The following is a 19681-nucleotide window of genomic DNA, read 5'->3' on the forward strand; positions in this document are numbered from 1 at the left end:
ATCATGCATGCAGGAATGTTCTCTTTTTGAGGCACTCCAGATCCAACAAGCTCTCCTCGTTAGGCAGCGTCCTAATGTGTCGCCGTTTTCTAAGTCTATTGTCTTAAACGCACCGAGTTTATCAGAAAGGAACCAAGCCACTTTTTTCAAAAATTGAGTTAAGCATGTTTTCGAGTTCCACTAGCCGCATACTTTATCCTGCTAAAAACTGAAAGTCGAAAAAACAGAAATTAGTCAATGAAAAGAGGGGTTAAAGGTTATTTTCTACATTGAGCCATATGCAGGAATGAAACGTCAAACTTCTGCTTCTTCTTCTTGTTTTTTTTTTTGTTTGGGGGGGGGGGGGGGGCTTTTACTCCAGTAAAGGAGCCTACAGCCATCTAGAGACATTTATTATACTTTTTTAGGAGTAGGATTTATTAGGGGGTAGGGTTAGGAATATTTGTGGTGGTTGTTTTGAAGAAAAAAGGGTAGAATCTAGAAGACCAACACCATTTTCACATCCTGAGACCCTCCAGGACGACTTCCTTTACCATAGTTAGACTGGATCTTGGAAAACATTCATAGGGATGTGTTAGGTATTTTGAAATTAGAAAGAAAGTTGAGTAAAGGATAAGCTTGTCACTCCTCAAATGGCTCTTTTATTCTTTTTTTTTTTTTTTGTTTTTTTTTTTTGATGATGAACGTCAAACCTCTTGTTCTCAATTTCTACTGAGTGAGGGTTGGCTTCCTTTCTGATGAACTCGGTCCAAATCTTTTAAATGCGCCCCAAACATTTTAAATTTGTTTCAAATGTAGATTTTACTTTTTTCCCTTTTATTTGTCGATATATCATGATCCGCAAAGTTATATGACGAGGAAATGCGGGTATTCATGAGGAAACGAAAAATTCGTGTTGAAAGCTGCTCCTTGTTTCCATATGTCGCGTCTGTCGCCACCAACAATTTCAAAGCAGGAGCAGGCTGCTTTGCATAAATGATTAAATGAAGGCGCACCGCACCGTTCATCGTTTGTGTTCTGCTCATTCTCAAAAACTTTCAATCACAATGAGTACCTAGATTCTTATAATTTGAAGCGAGCAACTATTTTAACGTAGGTGTGAGTTTTGTACATAAACGATGAAATGAAGGGAAAACGGCTTGTGAAGTATTACAATCCGAACTTGATCAACCATTCGCGTCAATGTAAAACTCAGATCTTCTTGGCGCTTAGTCTTCCCCTTTTTCTTTTTGCTCACGTCTACTAAGTTTTTCGGATTCAGCCTGACAGTTTTAAAAACCTTTTGCATTTTAATTAGGTGTATAGGTGCAGTTACCTTCCAGTTCCTTTGCTAAACTTTTCGTACTTACCTAAACGAAAGGAAGGGACAAGAAGAACATTAGGTGACGTTTCTAAAAAATAATCGCGATGACTTTTTTTGCCTCTCTTTCTTTATCATTGAGAAACGTCGATAAATTTTCAATATTGCACGTCTGAATCGTGCGTTTTTATTATGAATATTTTTATTTGTACATACTCCAAGATTATGCCGCGAATATTAATTTGAGGTTTTTGTTCTGTTTTGTTTGATTTCAGCCGGAAAGGGAGGAGTCGATACGAAATCAAGCCAGCCGTCTGGCCAAGACGACGCAATATTCAAGCACGCCAGCTCTTGACGATCCTGTCAACATTTCCGACTGGAACGTCGACAGGTGAGCTTTTCTTCAATTAGAAATTAGGACCTTGGCATCCGAAAGGCATAAGTGCTTTGCAATTTTCTCGGATTGGTCAACCAATTTCTTTTCCTGCAAACTACCCAAGAACTATCCTACCAAGGATGTCATATATTTCTAGAGCATATTGTAGATGTTCATATATCTATCAAGTTTAATTTAATTCATATACGACGCTAATAGCCTGAGATGCTGAATGTCTCGAATAAAATTAATTAACTATAACTAACTAACTATACCTGTGTACGTAACCATAGTATAAATATTAACAGGTCCCTCGATCAGATTGCTCTGATAACCTGAAAGTCATTACCGAAATTTTAAAACTTTTGAAGCAATTATAACTCAAAATTTAATGTGTTTTCCTGGACCCCAACGTAAATAGCCATCGTCGCTGATCGTCGCACAGTGGATCGAGTCAATCAGAGAAGTCGGAAAAAATGTCTGACTAAAATTGCAAATTTTTATGTTTAAATCGTCACATTTTAAATTTTACGGGGTACATCTAAAGGAAAATTTTTACGAGAAAACCAATGGAACCACTTTTAAAAGCCCAAAGTTTTGCATACACGGAGTTATGAGCTTTTCAAGTTTCCAGATTTTGTCCGACCTCACCCATATTGACTCGATCCCTTGTGCTTCGTATGGAATGAGCTAACTAACTCATCGAGTTGAGTGACCTTGCTCTTGAATTATGTTTCCAACTCACTCGTCGTAAGTTAGAATTGTTCTTTCCAGGATGCAGAATTTTCCAAAGGAGCAACTGATAGGTAGCTCGCGAATTGCTTAGGCAGTGGGAAATTTGCATGGGCTGCGACTGTGAATGATGGATGATATAAATATATTCTTACGTTTTGATTGCGTAAATCTTCCGATGAAAATTACTGCAAATTATTGTAAAAGCTGAATGCCTGGTTGCTTGAAACTGCGTAAGCTGGAAAACTTTCTGCACCCCTGGTTCGTGTATGTTTTCCTTTCCTGATTTCTGGTTGACTTATTTCTTCAATTGTTTTCCTTGCCACAGATGGGTGGAGAGTCAAGACGAGCCGGATAAACAAAATTTGGACGACCCAACCAGGCGGAATATTCAAGGTTTGTATCTTTTCTGTCCGTCCGATTTTTCATTCAATTTTGCCCATGGTATTTCCAAAATCCACTTCAATTTTCTCACTCTATGTGCTTTGCGTATTTATATGAAGGACTAACCGTGATTAGCTCGCCTTGCGAGCTGTCACGCCTAGCCGGGGAGTGCCCCTGGACCCCCTCCTCGCTTCGCGATGAACTTGCGACTCGCTCCGCGAGCCGCCACCGCCCCGCACAGTTTTTATTATTGATGAGGAGACAACATCTATCTTAATCTTCTTTTTCACCAAGTTTTACAGAAATTGATGTTCTAGGAGTCCGGACCGCGTTTTCGTGCGAGGCCGCCATCTTGGATTTGGAAATAATGAAAATCCGACCAAAAATGCGAGTTTTCCGTCGAAATACACCTCCTAATACCGAATTTCACAAAAATCGATGGATCGGAAGCCTAGATAGCAATTTAGACCACGTTCGTCATCTTGGATTTTTGAATTTTGAAAATCGGACCTTAAATTCTAATTTCCCGTCGAAATATACCCCCTAATACCGAGTTTCACGAAAATCGATCCAACAGGAGCCAACTTAGCATTTTAGGCCACGGCCGCCATCTTGGATTTTGAAATTTTGAAAATCTGACCAAAAATTCGAGTTTTCCGTTGAAAAATACCCCTGGCTACCGAGTTTCACGAAAATCGATCGAACAGGAGCCGACTTAGCATTTTAGGCCACGGCCGCCATCTTGGATTTTGAGATTTTGAAAATCCGACCAAAAATTCGAGGTTCCCGTTGAAAAATACCGCCGGATACCGAGTTTCACGTAAATCGATATAACAGGAGCCGACTTAGCATTTTAGGCCACGGCCGCCATCTTGGATTTTGAGATTTTGAAAATCTGACCAAAAATTCGAGTTTTCCGTTGAAAAATACCCCGGATACCGAGTTTCACGAGAATCGAGCGAACAGGAGCCGACTTAGCATTTTAGGCCACGGCCGCCATCTTGGATTTGGAAATTTTGAAAATCTGACCAAAAATTCGAGTTTTCCGTTGAAAAATACCCCCGGATACCGAGTTTCACGAGAATCGAGCGAGCAGGAGCCGACTTAGCATTTTAGGCCACGGCCGCCATCTTGGATTTTGAGATTTTGAAAATCTGACCAAAAATTCGAGTTTCTCGTCGAAAAATACCCCTGGATACCGAGTTTCACGAAAATCGATATAACAGGAGCCGACTTAGCATTTTAGGCCACGGCCGCCATCTTGGATTTTGAAATTTTGAAAATCCGACCAAAAATTCGAGATCCCCGTTGAAAAATACCCCCGCTTACCAATTTCCACAAACATTCGTCGAAAAATACCTCTTAAAACCTTACATTTCGTCTATAAGGCAGTGACGTCACGCAACAGGATTGAACCTGTTCGGCGCGATGCGCGTAAACAACCGCGTATCTCCAATGTAATACTATATGGAGAAACAACTTTTCGCTCTTGCGGGCGTCCTAGGCAGCGGATTTGAATGGGAATAATTTTAATCAACTCCTCATTACAATAGCTAAGCGTGTACCAATTTTAAAGGAAATCGCTTCGGCCAATTTTTATCTAGGGGGGGCAGAGTGAGTGGGAACAGCAGCTTTATATAGAGTAATGGAACTATGTGCAAGTAAAGATGGGGTGTGCTCGTTAGTGCTCGGGCGATAAGAATGAATGGGACTTTAAAAGCGCCAGTGACGTCAGCCGCAACGACGAGAGAAACGACGATCAACGACACGGTCTTTAACTCATGAGCCCTGTCCACAACGCTCGTGTCACTTGCCCACGGCTCACGAGTTAGCGCTCAGTTCTTTTTTATCTAGGGGGGGCAGAGTGAGTGGGAACAGCAGCTTTATATAGAGTAATGAATGAATATTTTTCCTTGAAATGTTCACATACCTAAGGTTAATTTCTCTGAAAAATTTAAAAATAATAACAATTTTCCCCGAAAAATCGTACCCAATCGGAGAAAATTCAGCAGCATCTGCATTCTACAGGCTCTTACGGCGTTCTTCCTTACTGTGCTGCCGTCCTAAGGAAAACGCCGTATAAACCATCGCCTGGGGCCTGGCTGACAAAAGGGCGTAACTACTTACCGAGACGAGCCCAGAAAAGCATTGAATTGTATGGACAACATGGTTCATCGCGGAATGTAGTTATGCCCTCATGTGAGGATACGGAATATTCAAGAGTAGCTAAATTTCCTCTTTTGAAATGTTTATTTTTGAGGAGCGTTATGAATATTTTCTCTCGAAATTTTCAGATAATTTAGATCTAAAGACGAAGAAAATTGTCTGAAAAATTGATTTGAAAATATTCACGAGTTTTCCTGAAAATTGGTATTTAATGAGAGGAAATTTGGCAACTGACGGAAGCGTCTTTCCTTACGGCGCGGCGTCCGTTACGGCGTTTTTCCTCAGCACGGCAACATCAGTGGCGTGGCGTGCTTTGCGATCGATCGATATTTCCCCATTTGAAGCAGTGGTAAATAATCGATTATTAAGGTGTTCTCTGCGAACGCCCTATTAATTGATACTTTTCCATAGGTTGAAGTGGCCGATCAATCGATATGTCGCAAATCACGCCACGCCATTGGGCAGCATGGCGGAAGAGGAATTCTGTTTGTGCCGAGTAGAAATGCGACGAGGAAATTATGAATAGAGGTTTCTAGTAGGCGCTGCTCTGGGAAATTGGCGAATGAATGGCGATATACTCTCCTCATTTGGCCCTCTATTCTGCCGTTGGTTTCGACCGCCACATGCCGTGGGGTCGGGGCTGGATTAGTCGGGCACATATCGGTTAGGTCCAACAGAATTTTTCCGAGTTTCTAAAACGCTCATCACTAACCGTATTGACATTTTCTCTCAATTCGTCGCCTACTTGACATAAGGGCGTAACTGCTCTCTGCAATGAACCCTGTCTCCCATACAATTCAATGCTTTTCCGGGCTCATCTCAGTGTGTAGTTACGCCCTTATGTCAGCCAAGCGACGAATTAATGCATGTTTCTTCGGCGTCCCTGCCCCTGCTTAGAATCCGTTTTCAGCGCCTCGAAATGCTCGAGTCTCGCCAATGCTGCTCTTGCTAAGGAAAAACGCCGTATGAGCCTTCAGGAGTTGCCAAATCTACTTTGATAAACTACGGATTTTCTGGGGAACTTGTGAATATTTTCCTTCCAATTTTGTGTATATCAGTATTTGCAATTTTATCTAAAATATCTGAAAATTTCAAGAAAACGTACCTATTCACAGTTACGCTCAAAAATAAACAATTAATCGCGAGAGACTCGGCAACATTTGAATGTTCTTACGAGGTTTTTCCTCAGCACGTTAGAATGACGTATGCAAGCAAGCATGAAACACATGTTGATTTTCCCCGGACCTTTTTCCTGCTTCGTCGCTTTTTTGCAACGGCGAGGACGCGTCATTTCATCAAGTCCGAATCAAAGCTCCAAAGTTTCTCTCTCTCTCTCTCTCCCCTCCCCCCTGCCTCTCCTTCCCCCTCTCTTCTCCCCTCTCCCTCCCTCTATCTCTCTTCACGTAAAATCAACACTCTTCCACCATCGCTTTCTGTTGTAACAGAGCGCACCCTAGCTTGACTGTAAATGCATTTGTATGCTTGACTGACATCCCCACAACCCACTCCATTTAATTCCCACCGATTCTCGACGGAATGTGTCTTAACACTATGTTAATTTCATCTCAAGAGTACATCTTGTTGCTCCTCTGCAGGCCGGTTATTATCGAAATTGATAGACAAAGCTATAGACAAAGACACGTGTTGCGTGAAATTTTGATGTTATAACATGTCTGCCGTGCTAAGGAAAAACTTTGTATGAACATTCGAGAGTTGCCAAATTTCCTCTGATAAAATGTTCATTTTGAAAGAACGTTTTGCATATTTTTCCTCGAAATTTTCAGATATTTTAGATTAAAGTGCGAAAAATATTGTCTATAAAATTGGAAGCAAAATATTCACAACTTCCCCTGTAAATTTATCCTTTATCAAAGGAAATTTGGCAATGCCTGAGGGTTCATACAGCGTTTTTTCTTAGGACGGCAGTGTAGTGCTCAATTCCTTAGCATGTCTAGTGGCTCATTCATTTTATTGTGAGTTTCCTTGAAAGCGTAAAGAATTAAGAGAACTTGACAAAAACGTATATCGCACGAAGCATCCGTTCCGATAGTCGCCCTTCCCTCGCGCATGCGCTATTGATAACACTTCCTACTCGATTAATTATTTCTGAACATACATCTGAATTACGAATTATCGTGAAAGCTCTTGGAAAGTCAATTCTCACCCAGGACGTTGTACCTTCTCAGAAAATGGACAAGACCGGAACTGTACGTCAAGTAACTTATCAATAGCGCATTGATAATTTTTCATTGATCGTTCGATTAATTTCTGACTCTCCGCCGAAAATGCGAGTCATCGTGAAAGCTCGTGGAAAATGAATCGCACCGCGTTTAGCAGAAAGGACCCAAGCCACATCGGCTATTGCCAAATTTAAGTGGGCAGTTTAATTTTTTTCAAGAGAACGTTTGCACGGATTCCTTTGAAAATTTTAAGGAATTCGCTTCGTTTGATGCAGAAAATTCACTGAAAACAACCGTTTTCATGTACGAAATTGAATTGCCCATAAAATTTGGTAATAGCTGATGTGACTTGGCTCCTTTCTGCTTAACGCGGTCTAATTATTATCCAGCACGTAGTAAGTGACTTCTAAGAAAATGACAGAAAATTCCACGATCGTGTCTGAATGAATGAGTTGATTGTGCGAAGCTCTTATCGATAGATTTTATTGATAGGCATGGTTAACTTGATTAATGGAAGCATCGGTTCTTCAATCAGCAGTGAAATTGGAGGAAAGCCGTAAAGCCAACTTTCAAGGAAAAAATTCCAAAGCGATAAAACTCAAATTCAGCCCATTTTCGACCGGCGTTTCCGTAGAGCGCATATCTTTTGATCGTTGAGTAAAAATCGTATGTTTTTATTGTACTTTTTTTGAATAAAGAATAAAAAGGTTGATAGTGAGTACAAAATGGTAAAGCATACGAGTGTATTCAAGGTTGGTCTTCTTCTACTTTGTCTCACTATCCGCGTTATACATACATCTACTTGCGTAGCATCGCGCTGCATTGAATGGAAGCTTTGAACATTAATTTATGCATCTAAAAATAATGTTTCCTTTCTCCCCCATCTCCCCCACCCCCGCACGATAATTTGACGTATTTAAACCAAAAGGAACTATGTCGCACGCAATTCTTATGCACATAGGTCCTTTTAGCACAAATACGCTCAATTGCAGTTCGGCGCCCGTCAATCATGTGTTCTCGGTTACGGCTGCTCTTTGCGTATGTCTGTGTGAGAAGAGCCTTTTTTAATCACTTTGAACTTTGCAGCCTTCTCTTCTCTCTCAAAAAACGGAGGCTGCTTAGAAGTAATAATCTGAAGTACTTATCGGTCGAATATTATATTTTTATCCACATTATTCAGACTCGTTGACCGGGAGTTTTCATTGCAAAAAATTAACTTGAAAAAACTTACTAAAAATAAGACACCAGAATATCCTCTATTCGCTTATCAGAAGGATTACTGGACTACATTTTGCAGTTAAGAACTATAATTTCTAGCCCATCCGTAAGACCACTCGTGTGTTTAGGGAAACCAATGGCACATACGTCGTTTCTAAGTTGAGCCAGATATTGTAGTTCCTAATTGCGCAATGCAGTACAATGAATGTATCACTGTAACAGTTATTTCACTGATTTGTGCATGTACGAAATGGACCGCGTTAAGCAGAAAGAAAGTAAACGAGCTGGCTTTTGCCAAATTCAAGTGGGCAATTTAATTTTTCACAAGCAAATTCTTTAACATTTTCAAAGGAATCCGCCCGAGCGTTCTCTTGTAAAACATTAAATTGCCATGTTAAATTTGGAAACACCTGATATGGCTTGGTTCCTTTCCGCTAAATGCAGTCCAAATGTCTCTGGTTCATAGTTGCGACTCGGCATTTTACTAGATAAAGCGGCCGGAAATGGGGTCTGGAAAATTGAGTCAGAGGGCTAACACGAGACAGAATTAGGTGAGAGTTGAGGAATTTTAAACGCCGGCGCCGTAATGGCATGCATTTCAACAGTGAAAGTAAATAATGCAACGTCCCTGAAAAGATCGATTTCTGGCCCGAATGCACGAATCCCTCCCCATTAATTGCGAGTTAGTTTTGCCCTCCTTATCAGCAAAGGAAACGAAACAGGTGAGAGTTTTGGCCCTATCTGATGAAATTGAAGGGGGGGAGGGTGGAGTTGCTAGGTGTTTTAAAGGGCGTTTGTCTATCGATTAGTGTGAAATATATTTGCATTTGAGCTTGAGGTGGCTCTTCGGTACTGAGGAGAACGATGTGCTAGTCAATCGTTCCATTTATAAAATCTGGATTCTAGGACATTTTTTTAAGATTTCCGAACATCGAATCGCTCTTTCAGTCTATTTTGCTAGAGTCCCTTTAGATTTAAGACATCTCAATTATCAGCTGGCCTGGGCTGGCCATGGTGTCACAAAAGTGTGCATCCAAACGAACGATATAAAGGGATGAGGACAAGGAATCCTGCGACGACGTCTGTCATCCAAAAACAATACCATCAACAAAACTGGTGAAAACTTAACCTAAGGAATTGCAATAAAATAAAATGAGATTGATCTATGAAAACATTTTTAATCTACTTTCATTTTGGTGCGATGAATGAAAATTTAACAATTTACTCTTGATGAATCACAATTAGGTTATATTTCCATTACTTTTGTTCACATTCGAGCCACCGCCATCTTGGTGCACTCTTTTGTAACTCCATGAGCGAGAACCAATCAGGATTGGATTATTTTTCAGGCCACGTTCAGCCCAGCCAAGTCCGACCAGAATTGAGATGTCGTAACTCTAGGTAAAAAGGGACTCTATATTTTGCGAACGGAGGGTCCATCTCAAAAAGTAAAGATACCCCAACGCCAGAGGAGCGACGGCGTCTGACATACTTAATGCATGCAACTATTTTAACTCTGAAGTAGGTTTTTTGCCTAACCGGCTAAATGAAGGCGAAATAACATCGAGTTATCTAGGAATCGTGCCGTTTTTTCGGTCTGACTGTGAATTGGATTTATTAACACTTCAATTACCGTCGAGTCGAATTCGAAGGGGGGGGCGGGGCGGGCTCATCTTAAACCCTCAGGGTTGTGGCTTGTAGACCTCATCACAGAAAGAAATTATTGATCATGGGGAGATAACTGAAATGAAACTGATACGGGTGCGAGGCTCAGGCGCCAATTAGTGCGTCTATCTCCGCGAGTGTCAAAGTTTCCTTTGAATACGGTCAAAAAAATGTGGATATGATATTTAAAATATGGATGGAGACCTGGCAACCCGCTTAGATACATCTGCTCATCGTCTAATGGCGCGTCTGAGCTCTTGCAGGGAAAAATGTGTCCGAGTCCGTTTCAAGTGATCAACCTCTGATATGAGCGTTTTTACTGATCGTCCCGTGTTGGCGCCGTACATAAGCACCGAGCACCTAAGTAGGAAGAATGTCTTAGTTTCTTACACTTGATATTGATCTACTCATTTGAAGTATTTATAATCGCGGGGTTTAAGACTTTTATTACCAAATTATTAATTAAAATTAATCATAAATAGAGTGACCATCTCAGTATTTTCGTATTTTTTTCCTCTTTTCTTGATTTTGAAAGAAAACCCCCCTAGTAGTCAGTACTTTCAGTAATTTCAAGTATTCCAAACCACCTCTGAATTTTATATATTTATTTATTTATTTTTTTTTAAATATATTTTTTTCTCTTTTCCGGATTCTTCAAGATAATCCCCCCAGTAGTCAACACTTGAATACCTCAATTTTTATAGACCACCTCTGAATTTTCGTAGTTTTTTCTTTTTTTCGGATTCTTCAAGAGTCTCCCAGTAGTCAGCACTGGAATATTTCAATTTTTATAGACCACCTCTGAATTTTCGTATTTTTTTCTCTTTTTCGGATTCTTCAAGAGTCTCCCAGTAGTCAGCACTTGAATATTTCAATCTTTATAGAGCACCTCTGAATTTTCATTTTTTTTTCTCTTTTTCGGATTTTTCAAGAAAATCCCCTCAGCATTCAGCACTCCAATATTCCAAATCCAGATTTTGAGTTTAAGATGCTAGGAAATTTTCCGTTCGATACGTGGCATGTGCCTGATATATTTTCCTCAGTAAAATGTTGGACTCGTAATTTCGTGATTCTTGCATCTTCCTCAGTAAAATGTAAGACTTGTAATTTTGTCACTCTTGGGTTTATTCGCATGATAATACATTTTTCCTCGTTCTCACCACGAGTAAAAATCGTCCTCCCCGGCGGGGAATCGAACCCCGGTCTCCCGCGTGACAGGCGGGGATACTTACCACTATACTACCGAGGACTGATGGCTTCTCGTGACGGAAGTTCGACTCCTCTCTCGACCCGTCACTACGCCACGCTTTTATCTTGTACATATTTTTTCTCATCAAAATTTTTTGCCAGGTTTTACAGGATAGTTAGTGTCAGAAAAACCTTGAAAACTAAAACTATCGGAAAAGTTCGGGATTTCAGAAAATCTGACGGAAAAGTTTGGATTCTTCAGTCCTTACTGATCTCATCAAAATCATTTTCTCAACTTATTTTTCAAGAACATCATCAGGATCATCACGTGAATTCTTAGAAAATGAAATTGAATACTATAGATTTCCCTTCCTCCTACTCGATCACTACTAACATGCCGCTCTTATAGCGCATCCTTGCACTCTGCGACACTGAACCGCCACTGGTAGCGATCCTGCCAGAGATCTCTCCTCCTCCTCCTCCGTTTTTAAAACTTTAATAGATGAGCACTTGCCGCTTTCCTGTGAATCTATTGTTAGACATCATGATTTTATGAATAAGGATCCGATCAATTGATCGTATAAGGGAAACATCCAAAACGGTGTTCTAAAATAAAACATTTTTTGTCAGTTGGTCGGATCTCAAAATTTTTCCCAATTTATCTCAATATATTCATAAAATTCAAAATTGCACGATTCCTCCCCTTGTGTGAGGCAGGTGTATCAAAGCATCTACTTTGCAAAAGCAATTATTTTTCGTGGATTTTTACCGTCAAAAATCGAGTGATAATAGCTGATTTATAATGTTTCTTGGTTTGTTGCAGGCAACAATGTAACGGAGAGTGTCCTGAACAAGTTCAGGAAAAGTTTCTCGCTGCGCTTTGCAGGCAATAAAAAGGCTGGAAGCAAAGATGGAGACGAAGATGTAGAAATAGAAACTATCCAAAGGCCTGATTCTCCAAAGGATGAAGGCGATCCAAAGTTTAGGTATGCTCCATCCCTTGCTATTTCTAATTTTTTTTTTATCTGAAAAGTAGGGGGCTACGCCTCCTTGGACCAACTCCCAAAGCGCTTAGCTTATGCGTTACTCCTATAATTTGATATTTCTGAGTAAGATTGCTTGTCTCTTTTTAAAAGTCAGTCTTTCGAATAAGCTCCGTTTCTTTACATACCTTTTTGTTTTAATTATTTCTCTAAGTTAATGTGTGACCTGGATTTGAAAATTTCAACTTTCGTTGCTTTGATAAACAAATAAATGTATTGCATTTTGCAATTTGGACCTATAAATTCTGGCCCATTTGAAAAAAACACTTATGTGCATAGGGAAACTAATGGCACATACGTTGTTTTTAAACCGGGCCGGAATTTATAGGTCCAAATTGCTAAATGCAGTCCAAATGGAGTGCTCTATTTGTGCTTATAAGGAATAAAACGGCTACTTTTTGAACGAAGTTCATTGGAATTTCTCGGAACTATGTATTTTTATCGTCTGCTTTCAGGTTTGGACCGTTAGTTTGGAGGACGAGCAAAGAACGGAAAAAAGCCAGGAAAGCTAGAAGTGCCAAATGCAATAGTGGTGATAGTGGAATTCATATTGAAGTAAGTCGAATTTCTCGCTCATTCTCCACCCTTTATTTTCCATTTTCGGGAACTTTATAGTTTCATTCTTTACTCTCTATCGATTCTGATTGTAAATCGACCCTTAAAAACCGATTCGATTTTTGGGGTCGAAAAATCGAGTTCCAATCGCCTCATCAGGAAAAATCAGGATAATGCCAAGATAAATCGGTTATGGGTCAAGAAATTCTGAGTGCTCCAAGCCTTCCTCAAACATTTGATTCCATTCATGAAATATGTTGCTTTTTTAAATCAAATGAGTGTCAATTTATTCGCGCAAAAAATCGGGAAATCTCGTCTGGAGGAAAATCCAAAATGAAATTTTAGTAGTGACCCTGAAAATAAGTACGGAAACCACTTGTTCTTTCCTTCCTCTTTTGTAGTGGTTGCGCTACATACATTCCCGTCACAGGTAGAGTCACAGGAAGATAGAAGATGGATCTGAAACAATCCTAGCGTAAATGCGATGTGCATAGGTATCTGATGAAGGCGTCAATCAGGTCATCGGTCCTGCATCTTAATTGTTTTGATTGAAGGGGTTCATCGACCATGAGTCGATCCTCCATGATGATCGTCCTTTGTTCTCTGGTCCGGGGGCTTTGGGGCTTTGGGGCTTTGATCCATTGCATCGTTTCGGCCGCTTTTGTCCGTCCCGGCTCAATTAAGCACAAACAGTAAGCCAGATGTTTCCTCGCCTTCGTGCCGCCGTGCTAAGAAAGAACGTCGCAAGAGCTTTCAGACGTTGCCAAATTTCCTTTGACAAATCACTAATTTTCAAGAAAATTTGTGAGTATTTTTCTTCCAATTTCTCAAGTAATTTTGCTAGTAATTTGATCTAAAAAGTCCGAAATTTTCAAGGAAACATATCGACAATTTTCCTCAAAAATAAACATTTTATTGGTGAAAATTTGGCATCTCTCGAATGTTCATACGGCGTTCTTCCTTTGCACCGGCAGTGTACTCGTTCAGCCAAACACTCTGCCAGTGCCCTTTATTCAATTAGCCAATTTTTCCTCCAGCTTTGAGTTGATGTTCTACTGGGAGATTCGATCCAATATCCAATGACATCCCCCCCCCTCCCCCCCCCGTCTCGCGTCCATCGGACCTATTTTCATCCGATCGGATCGTAATGAGCAAGCGAAATTTTTTTCTCCTCTCAAATTCGAATCGTGATGAGACAATGACCAGGCAGGCAGAATAGAGGTAATTGGAGCTCTGATTGGCCTCGATCTTAGAAGGTGACCCTGAAAATGGGGATACTAATTTCGGAAAGGTGCCAACCCTGAAAAACACAATTTTCCGGGGGATAAGTGAAATTCGACAGGAGGTGGAAACGGATAGATTTTCTATCAAAAACTCAATTTCGAAAAACAATTGAATCGGCTTCTTTTCGTAATAGGCTCCTCATTCCTTCAATTGGTCTTTTTGAAAGGCATGAAATTGCTCTGACCTGGTGAAAGATCATACTTGCCATTCCTACTTACTTGTGCTTACGTACTGCCGTGCCGATGAAGAGAGCAATCGATGCAAAATTGGGCCACATTTTGCAATCAGGAACTACAATTTCCGGTTCAGTTCGGAAACAACGAATGTATCATCAGCTTTCCTATACACATAGGTGTTTTGGCGGATGAGCCAGAAATTGGAGTTCCTTATTGCAAAGTGCAGTCCAATTTTCGTATGTATTAAAGCTGAATACTGAATAATAATGCAGGTGAGAGAGAAAAATGTGGTAACCAACTAACCACTCCTAATATGAGGGTATGCAATTATGCATTCCACTTTCGATTTTCTTTTTCTTCCGGAAAAGTTTAAAATACAGTGTCTCGCACGCATTGTTCTTCTCCGTAGTACTGCAGCATATATTGAAATAGTGAAAATTTGGGTGTGAGGAAAAATTATCCGCTCTGAGGAGATCGTCCTCAACTTCTCGGACAAACTGTTTGAAACAGCAAAAATTATTATTTTAGGATTACTTGAAATCATTTGGGAGTAGGTAAGAACTAAAAAGAATAAATACTTGCCCTGTAATTTTCTATCATGTTTCTTCACTAGCGGTAAATATTGTTTCAAGGTTCAGAACTGAAGGTTCTGTCCGGTCAACTTTATCATCAATAATCAATCTAAAAACCGTCAAATGGTTGAAATCGTTCAATGACGCAAATCTGTTTGAAGATCATTGTGCTAATCGGCTCCAAAAATGCAAAATAATCCATTGGAAGTTTGTAATTTACGCATTCAACATCACCAAAGCGGATTCTCAGACCTCAAATCAAATACATACCCGCAAGGTTTGGCTGCAGAAACTACTTCCAAACACAGAAATACAACTAGCCTAAAAAGCTGAGAGATGACTTTTTTTGTCAGCTTTTGTTCAAACAATTTCTTTTGCATGGATGGAAAGTTTCTTGGTTTGTTCCATCAGCTCTTTACCCATTTTAACATATTTTCCTTCGATTCTCTCGTTCCAACTTTCAGTCTTATTTTTTGATACCTACTCACTGATGTTTCTGCTTCTGTCAACAGATGGGTGGAAGAATTGAAGATAGTTCGGAATCTCATGATACAGATATATTAGGCGATGATGATACTGATAGTCCCTTGATGGTAAGTTTATATTCTTGGATCATACTCTATTAGCTAACAACTAAAATAAAGATTATTGTTTATGAACTCATTGATTAGACTTTTGCAAAGCAATGTTAATACCGCAGGTCTCACATTATATCCCTCTGAAATCGATCCGTGTCGTATCATATTAAGAATTTCTTTTAAACATTTGGTTTTTAACAAATTTAAGTTTATTTTAACTATCTTTAGCTGAAGCTTCTTACTCATAGATACCGATTGTCAAAAATAATTAACTTTTTAGCTACTTCTTCAAGATTAAGTAAGCTATAGGTATTTTTCGGTCAGATCATATTATTCTATCATCATAATAACCCATATATAAAAACCTATCTCACTACGTAATTTGTCTTCTGATAGTCTGTTTTGATTTTTGCCTTGCCTCTTGCCATGCACTAGCATCTGCTAATGCACACCTTATTTTCTTTCTTCTATGTCTGTACTTTTTTCATGTCTTATTTTTTTTTTTTTCCAGACAAGAAAACGGACAACCCCAACTAGTTCCGATGGCAAACCCTCTAGACCGTCTTCAGATGTAATTAACCAACTCCTACTAGATAAATTAAAGGTACCAATATTACTCTTCTAAATTTCACTGTTTTTCTGTTCTTCACCCCTGTGAGGACTTTTCCCACTACATTTCATGATTGGTGAAATTGACCTTAAGTATTTATAATTTCTTAAAATACCTTTTTTATAAGTGTCGCAAATTAGTTCAACTGTTCGTACAAGAAAATGTTCTTCTTCCCTCCCTAGTCGGGGAAACAATTAACTCAGTCAATGAACCCTTTTTGGGTTTTGATTTTGTCTTTTGCTGGAAGATCCTAAGTTCCTCAATAACATTTGAGAAGAAGTAACACAACCTTAAAACAAATAATTATTTTCCAAACTCCGACACTACCTATTTTGCAAAAACATTTTATCCCATCAAAGGATTTAAAATATAAAAGTAATGGAAAGGAACTGACAGAAATTGTAGAATTCATTATTTTTAATTTGCTTTTTCTTTTTGAATAATTCCTTTTGCCTGTTTATTTTTCACTTTTTCTCCTTTGTTTTACTTTATTCTGGTCCTTTTGTTGTAGATGGATTCTAGGAATATATTAGCACGATCAAACGGACAACCAGTTAGGCGAACGCATTCAGATTTAGGAGGTCAGCGTTTGTTAAATTGGGACTATCGCTTTTATCGAAGAAGAATGCTGAATACTTCACCTTTAAAATCCAGGCCACCTTTCATGTCTTCCTCTTGTAGAGGGTAAGTGTACCTGTTAAGCGCTTAGCCGATAGGCAGCGCTTTTTGATTTCGACTTGCCTCTGAGTACTAGTATACTAGTGCTAATGCGTTTAAATGGCGCACCAGCTCATCGATGTGTAGGCTTTTTGGGGGGGTCCATTTTTAAAATAAATAAAGCTGTGAAAACCTGTATTTTATGCTTTTAACGTAATGCGCAGGTAGTTTTCGATCGTTTGTCTATAAGAAAATTTCTTAGCGGTAGAGTAATTCTTATCGAAATTGATCGTTGAACTCAAATGAAGCCTAAAAAAAAACGCGCCTGATGAGCTCAACGGTGAGCTCATTTTCGGGAAACAAAAATACGTGTTTACGGTTTCCTTGGTAACCTTTGTTTGCTATCAGCTGATGTTTTATTTCCATTTCCCAGCCAAGTCGACGGAGTTTATACGTCCTTTCTTCATTAAATACATTTACTAACACCTGAGCGCTTTTCTAATACGTCAGTATTAGAACTTCCCTGCTTGTTTTTTGATTGTTTATCTTACTTATATTCACTACAAAACAAGGTTTGAACTGAGAGGATGCATCAATCTCGTCCCACACCATGTTGTAAGAAGAATGTCATGCTCTTGCAATTGGTGTGTTAATGTTGCAACGGCACCAATATGCAGTTTTATTTGGGTTTAGGTAAACATAGCTATCCAAGCTGTTCCATAGCTATCCAAGATTGAATTAAAGTTGAGGTACCTGCGTTGTTATTTTGGTCCTAGGGCATCTAATGAGCAGTTTAAGAAAGCAACTGTTTCATTTTGCCTCTCATCTAATTCTTGAAGGGTACGAAATACTTGAGATCTTTAGTTTTTTCATGCCTCTTTTAGTATTGATTTACCTTAGTTGACCTACTGTATTTTGTCATTGCTTTTATTTTGATTTTTTTTGTTGAGAATTTGTAATTTTTTTCTTTCTTTCCCATTTCTTTCTGATCCAGCTCACGACCCATAGGAATGAGATCATACAAGTTACGCAGGTCAATAAGTCAGCCTCTTGGGCTCAATGAATTGTCTCCTGTTATGCGCAAAAAACCAATCGGTAAGAACTACTAATACCTCAATGCTTCCTACACTGAAAGTGAACATAATCTAATTGAATATTATGAAATGACTTCCAATGTGTACAACAACACAAGTACCTGCAATTATCCATTAACCTATGTCAAATAATTCTTAAAATGGAGCAGTCTTTTTTTTAGAGCACTATCTAGAGGAAAATATGGCGATTTGAGAAGAGAGCTTACTATTCGCCTCTCTCGCACTTATTAAATTGTGTAGCCTTTGTATTGTTCTTATTTTATAATCAAAAGAGACATCTATTTGTACGCCACAAAGTGAAAAATTGTACTGAAGGAGTGTCAATGCAGTTTTTAATGAAAATGAACTTCGGTGAAAAACTCAAAAAAAAAAGCTCCAAAATAAGAGGCACTTTTTAACAAGGATTGAAGTGACTGAAGAGACTTAGATATAGCCTGTTCACTTTAATCTTTTATTTTGAGCGATAAGCTTGGAGATAATGTCCCTTGGCTTTTTTGTCTTATCCTCCATCTATCAAATTTCATAAGTTACCTAAATTGAAAGTGGAAATACACACCCAACTTTCTTTCGCATGATCATCTTTAATTTTAAGTTTTGCAAAAAAGGAGCAAAGAACATAACCTCTAACTGTATCCAAGACTCAAAATTTTAGTTCTCAAAATCATTAATTTCCCTCAAACTTATTTTGTATTTATTCATGTTTGTGTATCAAAAGAATCTTTCATAGTGTATCAAATGTATCTTTCATTTTTAGTTGGGCGCTACAACGCGAGCGAAGATGAAAGAGGAGGCACATCAGATGACGAAATGATGTCTGACTCAGAATCTTCAATTGCATCCTTGAATGAGAGGAAGAAGTCTTTTGAGCAGGTATGTACTTACTAAAAATTACTTCTCAAGTGTAGTCCATAGCTTCAAAGTTAGTCCTGTTGATTTTCTAATTGCTGTGAATAAAAACGTGCTCTTCACCCAAGGAGAGAAAAAAATCAACTGGAATCATATGATTTGCTATGCCAACCTTCAAATTTTTGAATTTTCTCTTCGAAAGAATGTCAGTTCATTCTTGGTTATTCCAGGATGTTAATGTATCAACATATCCCAAAAGAGATAAACAAACATGTATGAAATGAGAAATCACTAGTTTTGGTAATGTGAATTGAAGCCAAGGTCTTAAAGAGCATTTTACCAAAGTAGTCGAAAAAATACATAGGCTTTTACTTTCAGGCTTTTACTAAATGTCCGAGTTGTCAGATTTGGCGCTTGGTAGAAAAATATTTTTACTTAAAAATGTTAAGTCTTACCTTGTTAGAGTTTTAGTTTGTCTTTTAAATCTTGTCGAAAATTTAGGCGCCAAGCTATCCGTTATTTGTATTCTGATTGATATCAATAACTTTCTTCATCCGTTTTATTCTGTGAGCTATATTATATTAAAGCGGTTGTCTTCTATTTTTTTTTTTACATGCCCTTATTTAGACCAAGCTTATTTTTATCCTGCCAATTATTATTCTTTATTACTGAGAAAAAAATTGAGCTGTGAGTGACTTTGCACTAACTAGTTGCACAGTGGGTCAATGGCTCCCACTTTTTACATTCATACATATTCTGAAATCACAAAGTTAACTGCGCTTCTAGGAATTTTTTCAGATTTTTTAAACAAAGAGAACCTTTTTTAATAATGCCAAAAAGAGACCCATTTGAAAGAATATTTTTGGCTAGCTAGGGAAAATGATGTTTGCCCGCTGATTGACTGAATTCAGCCTCAGGCATTTCTTTGCTCCGTCGACTCGACTACCAGCTTTTGATAGGTTGGATTTTGATCAGCTATTGTTCCTTTTAGAAATTCTTCTTTGAAATTTTCAATGAACTTTTTCGTTTTTTCACAAATTTTAACATAAGAAAAAGT

At 38.8% G+C, this 19681-nt stretch overlaps 1 protein-coding gene and 1 non-coding gene across 4 annotated transcripts in view; one reads left to right on the top strand and one right to left on the bottom strand.

The window, feature by feature from the left end:
- The window catches only part of LOC109039360 (Rho guanine nucleotide exchange factor 3), a 180272-nt gene that overhangs the window by 151858 nt on the left and 8733 nt on the right, over positions 1-19681 (top strand). For all 3 annotated transcript variants that reach the window (XM_019054820.2, XM_072302290.1, XM_072302291.1), the window contains exons 3-11: positions 1576-1691; positions 2737-2804; positions 12033-12195; positions 12708-12807; positions 15352-15432; positions 15929-16021; positions 16539-16711; positions 17679-17779; positions 18533-18648. In XM_019054820.2, coding sequence (XP_018910365.2) covers positions 1576-1691; positions 2737-2804; positions 12033-12195; positions 12708-12807; positions 15352-15432; positions 15929-16021; positions 16539-16711; positions 17679-17779; positions 18533-18648 — 1011 coding nt within the window. The remainder of the gene's footprint in view (positions 1-1575; positions 1692-2736; positions 2805-12032; positions 12196-12707; positions 12808-15351; positions 15433-15928; positions 16022-16538; positions 16712-17678; positions 17780-18532; positions 18649-19681) is intronic.
- TRNAD-GUC (transfer RNA aspartic acid (anticodon GUC)) lies at positions 11199-11270 on the bottom strand. The gene has a single exon. It is a non-coding gene; the product is annotated as a tRNA-Asp (tRNA).

The sequence above is a fragment of the Bemisia tabaci genome, chromosome 7 (genome assembly GCF_918797505.1).
Source record: "Bemisia tabaci chromosome 7, PGI_BMITA_v3".
Classification (NCBI taxonomy): Eukaryota; Metazoa; Arthropoda; class Insecta; order Hemiptera; family Aleyrodidae; genus Bemisia; species Bemisia tabaci.